The sequence below is a fragment of the Melanerpes formicivorus genome, unplaced genomic scaffold, assembly GCF_026170545.1.
Source record: "Melanerpes formicivorus ecotype bairdi unplaced genomic scaffold, bMelFor1.0.p_v2 SCAF_7, whole genome shotgun sequence".
Taxonomy (NCBI): Eukaryota; Metazoa; Chordata; class Aves; order Piciformes; family Picidae; genus Melanerpes; species Melanerpes formicivorus.
Window position 1 is genome coordinate 9,988,048 of NW_027142359.1, and position 17,667 is coordinate 10,005,714.

Sequence of the window (17,667 nt, forward strand, 5' to 3'; positions counted from 1 at the left end):
ATTTAGTGGCTTTGAAGGAAAGGCTCAATATTAGCGTTATGGCACTAGTATTCCTCCTAGATATTATTTATGTCATTCAAAGTGGGACATAACATGAGTAGTTTTAAGAAACTTAACATTGAGAACATTCAGATATGTATTGAATATTGCTTTTTCACTAACAGGGTGTAAAACCTGCAGTATGAGTTTCCTTGGTCATCTGTTTCAGAGCCTTTGTCTAAATTTCTCTGTTCCATATCGTAGGCTCGTTACAGGAAGGAGCAGACACTACTTAAACAGCTGCCATGCATTCCATTGGTGGAGAATCTGCTAAAAGATGGAACAGATGGTTGTGCTCTAGCAGCCCTGATTCACTTCTACTGTCCAGATATCATTAAACTGGAGGGTATGTCTAATGTGTTTCTCAGCTTGTAAACATATGACCACAAAAGTTTAAATGTCTGTATTTGATGACTCTGTGGAAAAAAGGTACTTTAAATGTGATACACAGGAGGCATAATCTGAGTGTTCAATATTAAACTTTGTGCCCATTTATTTTTACATTTAAATAAAAGCACCAAGGTGCTCTTCCATCTTGTGCTTACTTTTATGTTATGCTAAGATAAACATACCATGAAATATTATAACAAATCTGACGGTGGCAATACATTTACCTTGCTTGTATGTAACGTCAAAGCACGTAGAAAACTCTTATTCTTGCAGCTATGTTAGTACTTTCTTGTGAAGCTGAGAAGTTACAGATAAAATATGGTAAGAGGTTAGAGTTGGTCAAGCACTGCATAGCTGCCCTGGTAGATAGTTGCTTTGTATTCTGGGCTTTTAGTTGAACTGATAGTTACTTATTTGTAGAGTAAACAGAAAATATATGATCTAGAATTCTGGTGTTACACTGTTTATAATAGCAATTAGCTCGGCAGCTGATAAACAGCTTTAGTCTTGTTCTTTTGTTCAGTGGCCTGGTTGAAGTCATATCTTCCTTTTGGCAACTAAATGTCTCATGTAGTTATAAAATGTCTTGGCAGCTAACACCCTTCATTTTCTGCCTGTGTTCTGTCCATGATGCCTTTGATGTCGTGGGAACACTTACACAGAAGCACCCTGAGAAATCCCTTGTTCGTACAAGGGTATAAAGTTTGCTTAGGACTGAAATCTGGAATTCATATACTCAGCTCCTTTCTAGGAAGCTTCTAGCTCAGTAGTTCTTGAAGATGAAAGACACCAAGCTGCATGCATTCACCACTCTTCTTTAGCTTGTGAATTTTAAAAACTACAGGTTTCAGTTTACATAAATGTTGCAGCAAAGTAGGCAAGAGTTAAAATTTGTGTAGTGTTGAATGGGGGTAACATCCAGCTGTTTCTTACTGTTTTAGCATGGCTGAAAATAGCAACAGTCCCAAAGGTCTTGTATAGCTTGTGTGACCCCATGTACACTGACCAGCAGATTGATTCCTCCAGCACCTAACTTTAAACAGGCTATGTCAAGCACATGTTATAGAATGACAAAATTGTCAGGGTATAACAGGACCTCAAGGGTCATCCAGTTCCAGCCCCTCTGCTATGAGCAAGGCACTTCATGCTAGATCAGGTTGCTCAGAGCCCCATCCAACCTGGCTCTAAAAATTTCCAGGTGTGGGGTTTTTACCATCTCCCTGGGCAACCTGTTCCAGTGTCTCACCACCCTCATGGTGAAGAACTTCTTCCTAGCATCCAATCTGAATCTACCCACTTCTAGGTTTGCACCATTTCCTCTAGTCTGATCAGTACTTTACCTCCTAAGGAGTTCCTCCTCAGCATTCTTGTAGCCCACTTCAGATACTGGAAGGCCACAATAAGGTCTTCTAGAGCCGCCTTCTCTTCAGGCTGAGTAGCCCCAACTCTCTCAGTCTCCATAGGCAGAGGTGCTTTAGCCCTCTGATCATCCTTGTGGCCCTTTTCTGGATAAGTTCCAGCAGGTCCATGTCTGTCTTGTAATAGAGGCTCCAGAACTGGACACAGTACTCAAGGTGAGGTCCCACCATAGTGGAGTAGTGGGGAAGAATAACTTCCCTCAACCTGCTGGCTGTGCTTCTCGTGATGCAGCCCAGATGACATTTTTGGAGCTTTAGTTTCAATGTTCTTGTTAGGTGTCCTAATATCTTTCCTAAAGATATATACATGTATGTGTCACTGTCTGAGAAGTAAATTCAAAGATACTCTGTATTTCAATTAATTTATGTTTTTTGATGCATGTTAGATTTCACTGAGATTTGGTTCTGTTTTGGAACTGAAAAAGTTAGGTTACAAAAATGCACATGCAAAAATGGCTTAAAATGCATTAACAGAAAAACTAGGGGGGGGAAGAAAAAATACTCATCTAAAGTTCTCTGTAGTATGGAATAGATTGTTTCTTCTTGTTAAGACTGAACTTTCAAATCTAGATTTCCTTTAAGGAATACAGAACTAGAAAAGACTTTTTGTGTCAGTGAGTCAAATTGGCCATTGTATAAAATTATATAATCCCTTTTGTTAATTTATCATGTTCTATCTTAAAACTGTCTAGCTCATTACAATATGCACTCTACTGTTGCAGGGCTCCATGTTTAAAGGTTTTAAGACTCGTTCTTGTTTTCTACTTAATCATGCTTGTAGCCTGTCTATGTGCCTTTGTTCTTCCAACAGTGCCTTTTGGCTTGAATACCTTCTCATAATCTGATGTCCACCTTTTTGATACATTTTCTTTCTCTTGTTCTTCCCAGGCCACTGAGCCAAACCTTTCCACTCTCCCCTTCTGTAGTGTCTTTCCATTCTCATGATTATCCTCACTAGTCGTTCTCTGCAACTAGTCCAGTTTGGCTTTATAGATTGATAGAATACCAAGTTGGAAAGGACCTTGGGGATCATCGAGTCCAACCTTTCATCATATATGTATCATTTAATGAGCTGGCCCAGCACCCTGGCAAGCTGGGCCTTCAAACTGTCTAATGTAGGGGAATCCACCACCTGCCTTCAGAGTTTATTCCAATGTCTAATTCAAATAGTGAAAAAAAATTTCTGGCATCCAGTCTGAATCTCCTCAGTAGCAACTTGTCCCCATCACCCCTTGTCTTTACTGTGGGACTCTTGTACAAAGGGAGTCTCCTTCCTTATGATAGCACCCTTTATGTACTTGTGCATGGTTATGAGGTCTCCCCTAAGCCTTCTCTTCTCAAGGCTGAACAAACCCAGTTCTCTCAGCCTTCCTTCATCTGATAGGTCTGTCACTCCTTTGATTATTCTTGTGGCCCTTCTCTGGACTCTTCCAGCCTGTCCACACCCTTCTTGTACAGCAGTGACCAAAACTGCACAGTGCTCAAGCTGCAGCCTGACCAGCACTGAGCAGAGTGGGGCAATGACATCTGTAGCCCTTCTTGTGGTACCCTTATTAAGGCTACCCAGCATCCTGTTGGTTTGATTTGCCACTGCAGCACACCGTTCACTCATGTTGAGCCTTTTGTCCGTCAAGACCCCCAGGTCCCTTTCCACAGTGCTGCTTTCAAGCCAGGTGGCTCTTAACCTGAGCTGCCTTCTGGGTTATGTGTTCCCAGGTGCAAGACCCTACAGTTGGCCTCATTAAACTTCATACAGGTTTTTTCTTGCTCTCTCAACCAGCCTGTTAAGATCCTTGTGAAGGGTGGCTCTCCCCTCTGGGTTGTCAACTTCCCCACTTATTTTTGTGTCTTCAGAAAACTTCTGGTTGATCATCTGGTTGTCATCAGCAAACTGATTGATTTTTACTGAATACGGATGGTTGTGATTCTGCACAGAAATCCAGGCTATGCTTGGTACATTGCTCTTCACTAGTAGAAATAAGTTTTCTGACACGTTTTAACATCATCTTTGATACCTGTATGATGCTGAACATTTATAAAGTCTTCACATGATAGCTTCCTACTTTATATCACTTTCAAGCAGTAAATCACATTAGAATTCAATTGGATACAAAAGCATGACTTCACATTTTTCATCACTAAATTTAACCTCATTTTGTTCAGTGTAGTCAAACATTGATCACCATCTGTGGGTTTGGGATGATGGAATATATCCAACTTCCTCAGAATGGGAATCCTTATTCTGTGAGTGTCAAAGCAGGTCCCTTGTCTGAAAAGAAACTTTATTCTAAACAGTTTTAAACTTATGTAGAGCTCTCTCATATATTGTTGCTTCAGGAATAAAATCTGTTGCATGTTCTGGAAGTATTTCTGGAATCTGATTTTCTTTTATTCTGTCCTCCTTTTAACAAGGACTATCTTTTTTTTTCTTAGGAAGTTATTTCTACATAATTTTCCAAGAAGCAGTCATAAAAAGAGAACATGAGCTGGGCATATCTAGTGCTGAGACTACTGTGTAACTACACTAGTCTGTTCACTGCTACTATTTTTTTTTTTTTTTAATTGCACTTTCAGAGTGTGATATTTTATATAAGGGAGACTTTAGTTTCTTGTAAAATCTCAAACAGATTAAGGCTAAAGTGATGCTGGGACTTTTTTGGGGGTGATTTGGGGTTAATAGTATTAAAATGTGCTCTCTGGTGCCTAAACAAAGATGTATAACTAGTGTGTATATATATATATATGAGACAGCATACATTTCTTACTGCCATTGCTGGGGTTGTTCAGCCTGGACAAGAGAAGGCTCCAGGGAGACCTAATAGCAGCCTTCCAGTACCTGAAGGGGGCCTACAGGAAGGATGGAGAGAGGCTGTTTACAAAGGCCTGCAGTGACAGGACAAGGGGCAGTGGCTTCAAACTAGAGGAGATACAGATTGAATATCAGGAAGTAGCCCTTTACTATGAAGGTAGTGGAACACTGGAACAGGTTGCCCAGGGAGGTGGTTGATGCCACTTCCCTGGAGATACTCAAGGTGAGGCTCAAAAAGGTCCTGGGCAAACCTGATCTAGTTGAAGATGTCCCTGCTCACTTGTAGGGAGGTTGGACTGGATGACCTTTGGAGGTCCCTTCTGATCTGGACCATTCTATGATTTTAATTTTTAAAAAGGCAAAAGTTAATGATTACATCTGATTTTTCATAATATGGAAACAGCAGGAGTTGAAACCATTTGGTCAGTTTTCACAAAAGGGAAAGCAGGAAAAATAAACTTGTCAACAGTGGAGAAAATAATGTTCAGGAGAATGTCTAATGGTCTAAAACTGCAAAGATAAAATGTAGAGTTGTGATTTCTTAAGTTTCTACAATAGAAAAAAAATCCTCCTAAAAAAGATAAAAATCGAGCCTGAATTTATCCAGAAAATGCTCCCAAATCTACCAAAGCAAAAAGCACTTACTTGTGAACCTGTTACTATATCTAATCTTTGTTTCTATCCTTCCTTTTTCAGATATTTGTTTGAAGGAGACAATGTCTCTGGCTGACAGCTTGTATAACCTACAACTGATTCAAGAATTTTGTCAGGAATATCTTAACCAGTGTTGCCATTTCAGTCTTGAGGATATGCTCTATGCAGCTTCTTCAATAAAGGTAAAAATAAATAAACATTGCAAGATGCCAGCAGCGTCCAGAGGAGTGTTTTGTGAATAAGAGATGTAGTCTTTTTTGATCTGTTATTGTATGGCTGCATGAAAAGAATCATGTTGCATCTCTTGTGATACAGCATGCAACACACACATTTCAGCAGTAAACCCACCTTCTTCTGGCAGTTATGTTCTAGTCATTTCACAGTATTTTTTAGGAAAGCAGTTGTGGAAGTATTTACAAAATCTTTGATTCTGTGCAAAACTGTTTCATGCTTTACTTCATTCTTAGTTATTTAAAGCATATGATCTGTGACATTTTTGTTAAAATGTAATAGTGATATGCCTTAGTTTGATTAAAGCTTTAACAGATAGGGAAGAGTTGTTTATGAAATTGTTTACTCACATTTTTTGCTAATTCCTTTAAGAGTGTGAACTTCTGAGTTAATGGTTTTATGTCCAGAACACAGGCAAGAGCATGGTTCCAACAAATGCAGTTGTTGAAATAAGCAATTAAACATTGTCAGTCACGCTAAGATTCTTCTCTTTTAGAAAAAGAAAGGGGAAAAAAAAGTTTTGCTTGTTCTATCGTTTTTAAGCCTTTGTGGAAAGACAAGGAGCAATTATTTCTTGCTTAATTTTAACTTTGTCATTCCAATTGTAATTTTAATTTTGTCATTCCTGTGTTTCTTGAAGACTTCTGTGTAAAACGCTTTTTGTTTGATTCTTATTTTTATGGAGTCAGCATACCCGTTGCAGATGGGGTATAATTGGTTTCTAAGTATCTAGGTCATTTCATTGCTTTTATGATCGTTACAGCAATCTCACAAGCTGAGTCAGAGAGGCCAGAGCTTGAATATAGTGTTGCTGTCTCCTGTAGTATTGAACCCAATTCTTTCCAAATACATAATGAGCTGCCAGGGTGAGTAAGGGCAGTAGGATTTACGTCTAGACTACTTTAGCTGCTGCTGTTTTGTTTTGTGTATACAAAGTTGTGTAGTGGTGGTTTTAATTTTTAGATACAGTGATCTCTCTACATACTTGTAAAAATCTGCTGCATTGCAGTCTCTCATGTCTGTAGTTTCCTAACGTGTGGTCCTACAACCACATCCAATGATGTTGAGTAGGACTCCTTCATTGCTTTTTTGATTATTCCTCTCTGCTTGCAGTCACATGGAATAAATGGAACTCGTTATTCTTCTCGTTCACTCGTGACAGTTAATAATGCAGCTTTTTTTATACTAAGTATTTGAATAATTTCTTAAGTCAATATGCACTATAAAGGTTTAATTTTTATTTTTTAAACTGTGACTCTAACAAATATTTTGTCCATATCCCAACATACCAGCCTATACACTTAAAATTCTACAGCCTCGGTGATTTTTGTTGCTTCTGAACACTGTTTTTAGAGGGAATTCAGAGGTGTTTTAAAGATTTAGAGTATTTCTAGAACTGAGAAAGCCCTTTTGTGATCATGTTTCTACAAGCTGCTGTGGCATGGATACTTACTTGGATGTAAACGTTCAAAGACAGTCTGCCAAGTTTTTCTTCGGAAACTTGGCACGGCAACTTTCGCTAGTGCTATTAACTCTGGGTTTCCAGCATTAAGAACTCATTTGCTTTCAAAATAAATTCACAGCTAAAGAAACTCTTTCTTAGTTTTCCAATGCATCTGATTAGAGTAAGTTTTAATAAATATTCTCTACAAATGTTGTTGTTACTCAAAAAAAGCTTATGTTGTAAATGGATATTTTAAATATTACACATTGAATGAAGCTAGTTACTAGGAGTCACTTTTATCTCAAACTGTACAGTAGCTGGCTGGCATTAAGATTTTGGTTAAAAGTCTGTTGCTGCTGACAAAAAGTAAAAGAAAAGACCCAAACCACTGTTTCCTTGCTGCAAAAAGTTTCAAGGAGAAAAATTGTAGCTGAGTTTTTGGAATGACAATGCCGTGCCTTATGTAATCCTAGAAATTACACTGTGTCTTGACTTCATGCAAGTCCTTGAGAAGGAAGGGAGCAGAGTGTCTTTTAAAATGATCAAGCACAAAGTTGCATACCTTAGATTCTTCACTGGACACACTGCACTGTTACGTTAAATCGAGGAAGCTTGTAGTTAGTATAGGAAATGGAATTTAGTGCAAGACTTGACCAAGGTGATTCTGCCCACAGTTGACTTTCCTATCAAAATGCACAGAAACAGACAAATGAATTTAAGATTTCATTTTACACTCTCTTAGATACAGGCTCTCAGATTTTGCAGCAGATGAAACCGTTGCCTTACCTCTTAGCACAGAGAAGTATGCTGGCTTTGCACTTTTAGACAGCTTTAATGTGTCATAATCAAATGAACCAGCAAGTGAGGGTTTTTTTTTGTCCCCTTACTTGCCCATTTCTTCTCTGAGAAAAACAAATTTGTGAAGTTCTTCATAAGGTGTTCACTAGGGCAGGGCTACTCTCATTAAAGAAAAAAATAATTGAACACATTCCATGGATGCTTGAGGCACTACCAAGGGATCATACTGGTTCCTGGTTGTTTGCCTTTGAGACAGGCAAACACAAGTAAGGAGAGATTACTTAAAAATAATCACAACATTTTCTAGGTCCTCCTTGCATGTTTAACAAGAGAAAATAATGGAAAATCTTAGGTAGGTCTTCAGTTGTGCAGATTGCTTTTTTGCCCTGGTCCTCTTTCTTCCCATATCCTGTAAGCACTTTTATCCTGAGACATGATTTAAAACAAACAAACAAAAAATCCCAAACAAACAAAAAAACCCAGCTACCTTTGTTCTTCACCTGTAGGTGTCTGAGAAAACACTGGATGAGGCACTTAGTGCCATGGTCTAGTTGATTAGTTAGGGTTGGGTGATCAGTTTGACTTGATGATCTTGGAGGTCTTTTCCAACCTGGCTGATTCTGTGAAAAAGCTGATTTATTGTGTCATGGCACACATGTGTTCTGGCTGGCCAAAGTACAAATTTGTAGAGCTTGCATGAAGCACCATCACAGGAAGCACAATCCATGCAGAACAGTACAGAGTTATCTAATGCTTTGGCCTGACAGTTGATTAGCACTGCAATGTGATAGTCAGTATGTAGCATTTGTGGCTTGAATAAAGGTCTTTTGGAACGTACAATTCCTGAAAGGCTGTCCTGAAAGGGACATGTATTAATTGCTGAATAGAAAGTAAAAATGCATCTTGCGTGTTCTGTTTTTCACATAAAGTATATGTTGAAAGTACTTCTGAAAGAGGAAAAACACATCTTTGGTGGTATTTTTATATGTTCTTTGTATTTTTTAGATCCTTCTCTACCAGTTCATTCAAGTAGCACTATAGGGACCTAAGAGCAAGCAATTTATGATGTTAGCTGTCAAAGGTACTGGCAGACAGCCTTGCATAATCTGATGCTTGCCATGATTTGAGAGTTCACATAAGAACTTGGCATCAAATCAATTGACACACAGTTAATTACTGTCTTTTGTAAGTGTTCTTTTATCTGAGCCTTCAAAAAAAAGTGGGTATTTTAAAAACACTGTGATCCTAAACTTGTGCTGCTAATTTAATCTACACATATTCTTATGCATTCCACTTGGTTGATAGAAGATTGAGTCAGGATGAGACACAGATCACAACCAGTACTAGAACACTTTTTATTAATTCAACTATTAGTAATTGGTTGAGTCCATCATTGATAAGAGATAACTATTCACATAGTGCATTCATTTACTCACACAGTTCACAGACATGTGCGCACATACTCACCTACTCATTCAGTCATTTCTACTGGGTTGGAGGCCAATGCAGTGGCCTCCCGAAAACAAGGGGTTATACTAGCCCACCAGGGGCTTTTGGGAAAGTGCCCAGAAAATGTCTCAAGTATTTTACTTGTCCCTTGAGATGTTTAGATATGTATAACTGTGTACTCTTTGCACATAGCAGCTACTGCCTTGTGGGTGTGGTTAGGGTTATACAACCTTTTGTTGATGGTAGTGTGTTGATAGCCCGGTACAGATCTGGCTGAGTTGTGCTGTTGTGAGTGTGTGAGTTGTTGAGGATTTAGCAGAGCCATGAGTCTCTGAAACCTCTTGGTTCTTAGGAGGCTTTGTGTTGCTTCTCAGCATGGATGCTTCCTCTCTTTGGCTGTTACTTTCTGGTAACTGTAGAGTCTCTTTACCCCGACTCATGCAGAAGGCACACTTACTCAAAATGAAACCCTTCTGAATGTGATATCAAGCAAATCTGAGAGAGAATTGCTGTGTTTTCTCTGTGAAGGGCGTTCCTCTTACCTGTATGTGGGCAGACTCTAAACTCTGCAGCGTCACAACTAAGCACATGGAATAGGTACCTTAGTTTTGCACATAGTTTCTGGAGAAAAACATTCACACTGTCAAAGGCCCAGGAGGCCAAAGGGAGAGGCTGGGTCCAGAGCTGAGTGGTTGTTGTTTTTTGGGTTGTTGGTTTGATTTTTTTTTTTTCCTCTTCTTTTCTCCTCCAACTGGTGAATTGTACAGGAGAATATATCTAACAATAGTTCTGTACTAAAAATATTTATTGCACTTGTCGGGTTTTGAATACTTGCACTTTCTGATGTTGCTGATGACTTTGCTAACAAGGTAAGCAGAACATATAATCAGCACTTTGTCCTGTGACACGTGAAAAACGGTTCAAATACATCACATAGATAAATCCTAGAAATTGAGGGCTAGACAATGTTCACTCATGCTGTACAACTTTCCCTCCAATCTCAAACCCCACCCCCCACTGCCAGTCAGGCTGCTAACCTAAGCCTGAATTTGCGGTTGATGTCCCTGTAAGCCTGCTCATGGATTCCTTAAGGACCTAGGAGAGCAACTGGTTGCGTTTGAGGCAGTTAGGCTCCCATGGTGGGATCCATCTGACTGATTTAAAAGGGTTTGGAGTGAGGATTCAGCCAATGAACAGTTCTTTAAGGGAAGATCTCTCCCTTGAGAAGGACTGAAAGTTCCCAACTCCTTATTTAAAGGGAAGCTGCCTGCTTTGCTTTCACTGGTGTTAATCAGACAGTTTTCCCACTTCTTTGTTCCCATCTGAAACAAGGCAAACTGGAGTTTTCAACTTTAGCTGCTGTGGCAAGATATATGACAAACTACTAGTGGATGGATCATACACAACTGCAATTTGTCCTTCTCCAGAGAGTTGGAAGCACTCAGTTTTCTTCTTTCTTGACACATTTATGTTGGCACATTCACAACATGTAAAATACAGATTTGTGCTGGAAGTAACTTGACCTAATGAACTGAGATCTTGATGAGAGTTGTAACATAAATTTTACAATGTATTTTTGTGTTCATTCAGAGGAAATTCTTAGAAACACCTATGGCTGCTTTGGCATTCTGTTTTAGGGGATTCAAGCCTGATTACAAATTGTCATTTGTATATATGGCCTAGTGGCTGCTATTTGACAATATGCCCATCTAAACCCCTGTAAATATTAGTAGTATATAATTTAAGTGTCAAGATTGGATGTGCTATTTCTGACAGCTAATTTGATTTAAAAAATAATTATTTTAACATTGTGAGGGGGAAAAGAGATACTAAAGAAAATTGTTTGCTTTGTGTATATTTTTATGCCTAAAACAAGCTAGGTGCTTTGGTACAGAAGCAAGTAATGACTTCAGAGTTTTTTACTCATAATATGGAAATGCTTTTTTAAAAATTTGTTAAAAATAAGGTTTTTTTTTTTATTGTGCAGTATCAGAAGATGCAGTAGATAAAGTGTAACCAGTATCAGAGCTGACTACATGCAACTAATGAACCATCTGCAAACATCAAACTCAAAATGTTACATGGGAAGGTTTAGCAAATGAAAGCATCCCTGAAGCTGCAAGTCTGCCATCTGCTGTTGAGAGGTTTTGAGCCAGTCTGAGCTGCCCAGAGCTTAGTTAATTTTTAAAAATACAGTTATGCTTCTGCATATTTTTTATGTATAAGTGCATGTGATAATTTTGTGACGAACTATTAAAACTTCTGTCAGAGTAATGAAGGCACAAACTTGTGGAAATAATAGCTATGTGCTTTCTAGCCCTGGGTGTCAGGATTACTACAGGCCCACAGTTAGTTTTCCCAAAATATTAAGTTACTGGTCGGCAGTCTTCCCCTTTGATCATTATTATGAACATAGCTTTCAGATTAAAAATAATTTCTGAGAAAATGTGGGTTTCATCATGCTGTTTCTTACCAACAAACATCTAAAGTAACCTCAGTTCCAAGTGGGCTGTGCAGCCATCACTTTTGTTTTTCCTTTAGTAGATACTGCTTCAGTGATTTTTTTTTTTTTTTCGGTGACTGCATAGAAGATATTCTCAGGAGGAATACCCAAGTCCTTCATAAAATGGTCATATTAAATGCAACATTTCAACATAAAAATTAGTGCATTTAAATACATTATTACTTCAGATGGATGCAATGCTATGATCTGAACATTTTATAATTATTTCTTATAATAAAAGAAAGTTAATGTTTGAGGGAGAAGGTGAAGGGAGGGGGAGAAAATTAAAAGAAAAAAATGCTGAAATTGTAGTGTTTAGAAATTATAGTATGTACTTTCACAAGTACATCTGGTTTTTTAATTGTTTTTTTCCCCTTCCTAATGGAATTAGTTTATGATGTCAAAATGTTATGCTTAGCATCTTTGGGAAAAAAAATAGCTATAAACCTTTCTTATTCAATTCCGTTTTATTTTCAGAATTTATAAGACTGGTGACACATGTCTGTGCACCTGCTTGAGCCAGCTCAGGCATTAGTCTCATCCAGCTGATATTTCAGATATGAAGTAATACTGAATCATTTGCCTATTGCAGTTCAGGACCATGATCATGTGGCGTCTGAACTCTTTAGGCTCCACAGTCAATAAACTTTCTGGTCTTTGTGGATTCCTTATTCTGTACATTTATTTTTTTGTAGAGCAACTACATGGTGTTCATGGCAGAACTGTTCTGGTGGTTTGAAGTGGTGAAGCCATCATTTGTACAACCTCGAGTTGTGCATTCCCAAGGTAATTATCCAAAGGATTGGTTTTCAAGTGTACATTTTGAATATGTATGTGTACAGATAGCCATCATGTTCATAAATACAGTGAATATTTTAGTTAACAGGACTTGGTGGTGTACAACCCCTGTGAAAGAGGAGTAAAGTCCTCTCTCCTCATATTAATCTTCATCTCATTTCAACTTCTAATTAGATGTTGTCTATTACCAGAAACTCATTTGAATTGTTGTGTTATAATCACTTGCAAATTTTCCTGACCTAAACAAGTCTAGAATCCCTTTGTGCCCATGCAGGGATTACAAACATCATGAGGAGTCAAGAACAGAATTTAGCATGAAGAGCTTGTATTGCTGAGGAGAAGATAGCAAAAGAAATTAACATAAATCTGGGGAAGGTGGACAGGTAGTGACTTTTAAAATCGCATTTTGTACCTTGATGCAAAGACCCAGTCTTCCATCAGTAAATTCTCAAGTTTAAAAATCCACCTCTTAGATCTTGAGCGCTATTATGAGCACAAGAGTCAGGGTAACTTAAACATTCGTGCAGTAATGTTGTGATTTTTCTCGCTAAGAGCTAGGAAGAGATGTTCATTGTGTGGCTTTTATACCTGTTTTCCACATGTGCCATATAGCGCATACACATCTGACTAAAATCATCAGACATTGCTAAGTAATGTAGGATATGACTACAGTATTATTTTCTACCTGAAAAGTCAGTCTTAGTGTTTGGGAGAAAAAATCTTTTATCAGAAAAATTTCTTCCAGAAGAAGAAGATCTGTATTTGCTAAAGATACTTCTTGCTTTTAATTTTGTGAACTTCCCTGATTTTTTAAAATTTCTTTCCTTTCTTTTAGTAGAAATCTTTGTCATTCTCTATTGCCCTAATTAGTGGCAGTATGGCAATGTAGGAGAAAGTAAATCTGAAAGGAAGTGGCTGGGTTTTAATCTAAGTGAAAATTCTTCAAATCTCTGGAAATTACTTCAGCTTATTTCAAATGGCTTTTCTAGTATGGATTTTAACTGAATACTAAACTATAATAACTTCAGCTTTGTTCTTTCTGGCAGCTGAACCTGCAAAAGATGCAGCTTCTGCTCACAGTTCAAATGCTAACAGACGAAATTATGTGGAGGGGCCATCTGGGTCTGACTTTGTAGCCAGGTACTGTTTCAAAGTCTTCTGCTTTCTATTCAAAACCAAACACGTTTTTTTTAAATTCAGTTTTGTTTCCTCATTGCAATGCTCAAGATTCAGTCATCAATTATAATCTGTGGAAGATCCCATAGTTTCCCCACTGCCCTGTTATATGGCAGGCAACTCAAAGAGCATGCTGTTGTCTTACCAGTTCACATTCAGCAGAGAGGTGTCACAGGGCCTTCTTGTCCTCTTCAGCCTCTTGTGAGGCTGCCAACCAGATCTGCTCTGAAAGAGCTATTATTCAAAAATTCACAGCAGATATCCCCAAAATAGGAAAGAAAGTAAACTCAACAGCAAGAAAACCTGAGTGATGATTTATAGTTTGGTCTAACAATGTTACTTAAGTACCATGAAGGTGAAACAGGTTAAAAATAAATACTTGTGCTGTAATGAACTTCCCTAGTCTTGTGAGCACCAAGAATGGAAAGCTAACTGCTGTATTAAATATGTTTAGCATTATTTGCAGTATTTGTAAATAGATGTGAAACTTTATTTTTAGTATTACTGGTACAGATTTGGAAGCAATATGAAACATCTGTTTCCTTTGTGTTCTCTAGCTGATCACACATTTGATTAATTTGTCAGGGAAGATCTTAGCACTCGCTGCAACTACCTGAAAGGAGGTTGTATTGAGCTGGGCGCCAGTCTCTTCTCACAAGTTAAAAGCAATAGGCCAAGAGGGAAGAGCCTCAGGTTGTGCCAGGGGAGGCTTAGTTAGGTTACTAGGAAACATTTCTTCACCAAAGGGTTGTCAAAGAATTAGTTGTGGATTTAGCAGTGCTAGGTTAATGGTTGGACTCAATTTTAAAGGTTTTTTCCAACCTAAACAATTCTATGAGAAGAGGCAAAAATTCTTCTAGGCCTCTCCTCTTTCTGGAAGGATAAAGCCTTACCGTGATCTGATCTGAACATAGTAGATGATGGGTAGCATTACCTTTATAATATGGGGGGTAAAGGTTTATTGATTGCATCTGAATTGACACAGAGTAGGATAAATTCAGCATTTTAATTGGATATTCAGCAAAGTGTTGCTTGCTAACCCAGCTAATGTTGATTAGCTTGTTCTTTTCTTTTTGGATGTTTTGGGTTTTCTTGGTTTTGGGAGGGAGTTGGTATGGGGGGATGGTGGGTTGTTTTTGGTTATTTGGGGGTTTGTTGGGGGTTTTTAGTATTTACTGAGGCATGTTTAATGATGCAGTAAAAATTACTGTGTACCCTTTTGTGGGTGGTGGATTGCATATTGTACTAGCTCATCACAACACTATTTTAGAGTCTCTACAAGTGATGGATATGGTTCTGTGCTGGAGTATTATGAGAGCAATCCATGAGTAATAGAGCTATATCTTTTCTCATAAACCAGTGTATTTCATCCAACTTGATGCCACTCCACTGCATTGTAAAATGAAGGAGGAGCCTAGGGAGCTAGTTCAGATAGTAGTAATCTAATACACAGACTGCAGTATCCCTGGCAGAACAGACCTCGCTGCAGGATGTTGTGGCCCTGGCCTTCTTCCTTGTCCTGGCTGCATGTTCCCGCCCTCTTGAGTGTTTGACATCACCATTTCAGTGCTAAAGACAGAAAAACCTAACCCAGTCGGAAAAAGTGAATGTTTTTCTGTTGGCCTGACTTGTCAAAATGACTCAGAGGATCGGATGGAAAGCCAGATCCAGCACAGAAGAGGGAGTGGGTCTGAGGCGGTGAGCAGTTGCCATGGAACCACAGTCACAGTGCCAAAATCACTCTTTTCCTAAGGGAAAATGAAGTGTGTGGATTTTCTTTGTGGCAGCAAATTTTCACAGGCTGCTGGATTGAAATTTTGAAAGCATGCTTTAAGGTACCTTACAGATGTTACAGCTATGACTTCTGAATTTTCACAGAAATCTTAAATACCATTTAAAATGGATACATCATGCAGCCAGTGTGTGGAGTGTTACTAACAAAAGATGACAAATTTGAGAACCTGTTTTGAATCATTAATATCTGTGCTTATGAAAGATGCTTTTGTAGATTGTAAGTCAACAGTATTTTTCTTGCATTGATATGAAGGTTCTTCCCACAAATACTATTTAGAAACCTTTCTACGGCTTGTTGCATATAAACTGGAAAAGCACTAAACTCGTAGTTTGAACATTTCTGATTAAAAAGGAAATTTGGGAGTGTGCTGTTCAACTCATTTGAGCAAAATTTAAAACATGAAAGGATTTCATCCAGACAGGTTTTGAAGTTTTACTTCTTTAGAAGTGTTTTACATACAAATGCACATGTCTTTGTGCTGGTCCTGAAAAAGCACCTTGATCAGAACATTAGATTACCTTAATCCTATGCTGGATTAACACAGCTAGTCTATCGCCAACCATCTCTATGTACTAAAAAAGGTAGCTGTTTTAAAAAGAACAGAGGAAACATTTGTAATTAGTTTTTTAGTAGTAGATAGAACTTTTGTATTTATAAATTAACGTCTTTCACAGAACCTTCTTTATCCATTTCTGGTACATGTTGCAGTCCAGACACAAAGCGAAGTTTCAGACTAAGTGACTGAAAAGTGAGGTGCAGGAAAAGTATGCGGTGTTAGCTGCAGCTACTCAGTTTTGAGGCTAGTAGCAACTGCCTCATTTTGTTCATGTATGTTTGGGGCTTTTGCTAAAATCAGTCGTAAGAATGAGAACCTTCTAATAATAACATTCACTTTAAATAAATCGGGAAATAAATATGTTAAGAAAACTAATTACACTCTGCAGCCATTTGTATAGGAGGAATTCCTTCCTAACTCTTTGGTTTATCAGCATTAGATCCAGTTAAAGGTAATAAGTGGTTGCTGTGTAGTTAATAAATTCTTAATTCTGGAAGAGAGTTATATGTCCCTTTCCTCCCCATCACAAAAAACAAATTGGTTTTGAATCAGTCCAGAACATGAAGACTGGTTGTCCTGTTGTAATGTGGCTTTTGATATATTCCTGATAAATTGATGTCTCTTGCTTTATAGATTGGAAAGTCCAACGTATACTCCATCTCACCAACTACATGCACCCCAGCAGCCTTATTCATCTGTTCCAGGTAACAGTTTACAAATGGGTGGAAGAGGCAATGAGACAAGGTGTTGCCTCCTGAGTAAATGGCTGTCTTGCTTATATTTATTGAACATTATTTATGCAGAAATTACTGAGAGTGCTTTACATAAGACTCATGTGAGTTCTGTAATTTATAAAACGTACAAGTGGGAGGTTTGCTTTTGTATCTCTTACACTGTGGGTTTTTAAAAATTTTATTTGTTTTGATTATTGGGAATATGGCTTACAACAAGCATTTGTAGTGTATTATTTGAGTGATGAGAGCAAAATATATACTTAGGATGAAATTGACTCAATTACTCTGCTTGTGTTCTCAATATAAAATGCACTTTTTTTTGCCATTGCAGTCTTCTCATCAGTGAAGCAAACTAATTTGTAAAAGCAACAGAAGGTGATGGTAAAATATTTTTTTCAGAGCAGTTACTTAAGGTTGTGTTTTAATTTCATTTAGGAGTCATCAAAAGGTCCTCATCAATGTCTTACGTAGATGGGTATGTAGGGACGTGGCCCAAAGAAAAAAGGTAAGTACCTTACAGTATGAGTTGGTTAAAAAAATAACCATTTATAGGTCATAAATAGCAATAAATGTTCCACTGCAGTTTGGATTTTCAAAATCCTGTCATGAGAGTTCTTGTGGGTGAGGGTGACAGAGCATTGGAACAGGCTGCCCAGAGTGGTTGTGGAGTCTCCTTCTCTGGAGACTTCCATAACCTGCCTGGATGAGTTCCTGTATAGCCTGCCCTAGGTGATCCTGCTTTGGCAGGGATGTTGGGCTCTGTGATCTCCAGAGGTCCCTTCCAACACTTTACATTCTGTGATGCTGTGACTTTGAAAAGTCAAAAAGGTGTGTCATGGATTAAAAACTCTAATAGGAAACAAACTTCAGCAA

At 38.2% G+C, this 17,667-nt stretch overlaps 1 protein-coding gene across 4 annotated transcripts in view; it reads left to right on the forward strand.

Moving 5' to 3' along the window:
* CAMSAP2 (calmodulin regulated spectrin associated protein family member 2) overlaps nt 1–17,667 on the forward strand; it is a 77,224-nt gene that overhangs the window by 44,554 nt on the left and 15,003 nt on the right. For all 4 annotated transcript variants that reach the window (XM_068140928.1, XM_068140929.1, XM_068140930.1 and 1 more), the window contains 6 exons: nt 244–385; nt 5,353–5,492; nt 12,431–12,521; nt 13,580–13,673; nt 16,694–16,764; nt 17,230–17,299. In XM_068140928.1, coding sequence (XP_067997029.1) covers nt 244–385; nt 5,353–5,492; nt 12,431–12,521; nt 13,580–13,673; nt 16,694–16,764; nt 17,230–17,299 — 608 coding nt within the window. The remainder of the gene's footprint in view (nt 1–243; nt 386–5,352; nt 5,493–12,430; nt 12,522–13,579; nt 13,674–16,693; nt 16,765–17,229; nt 17,300–17,667) is intronic.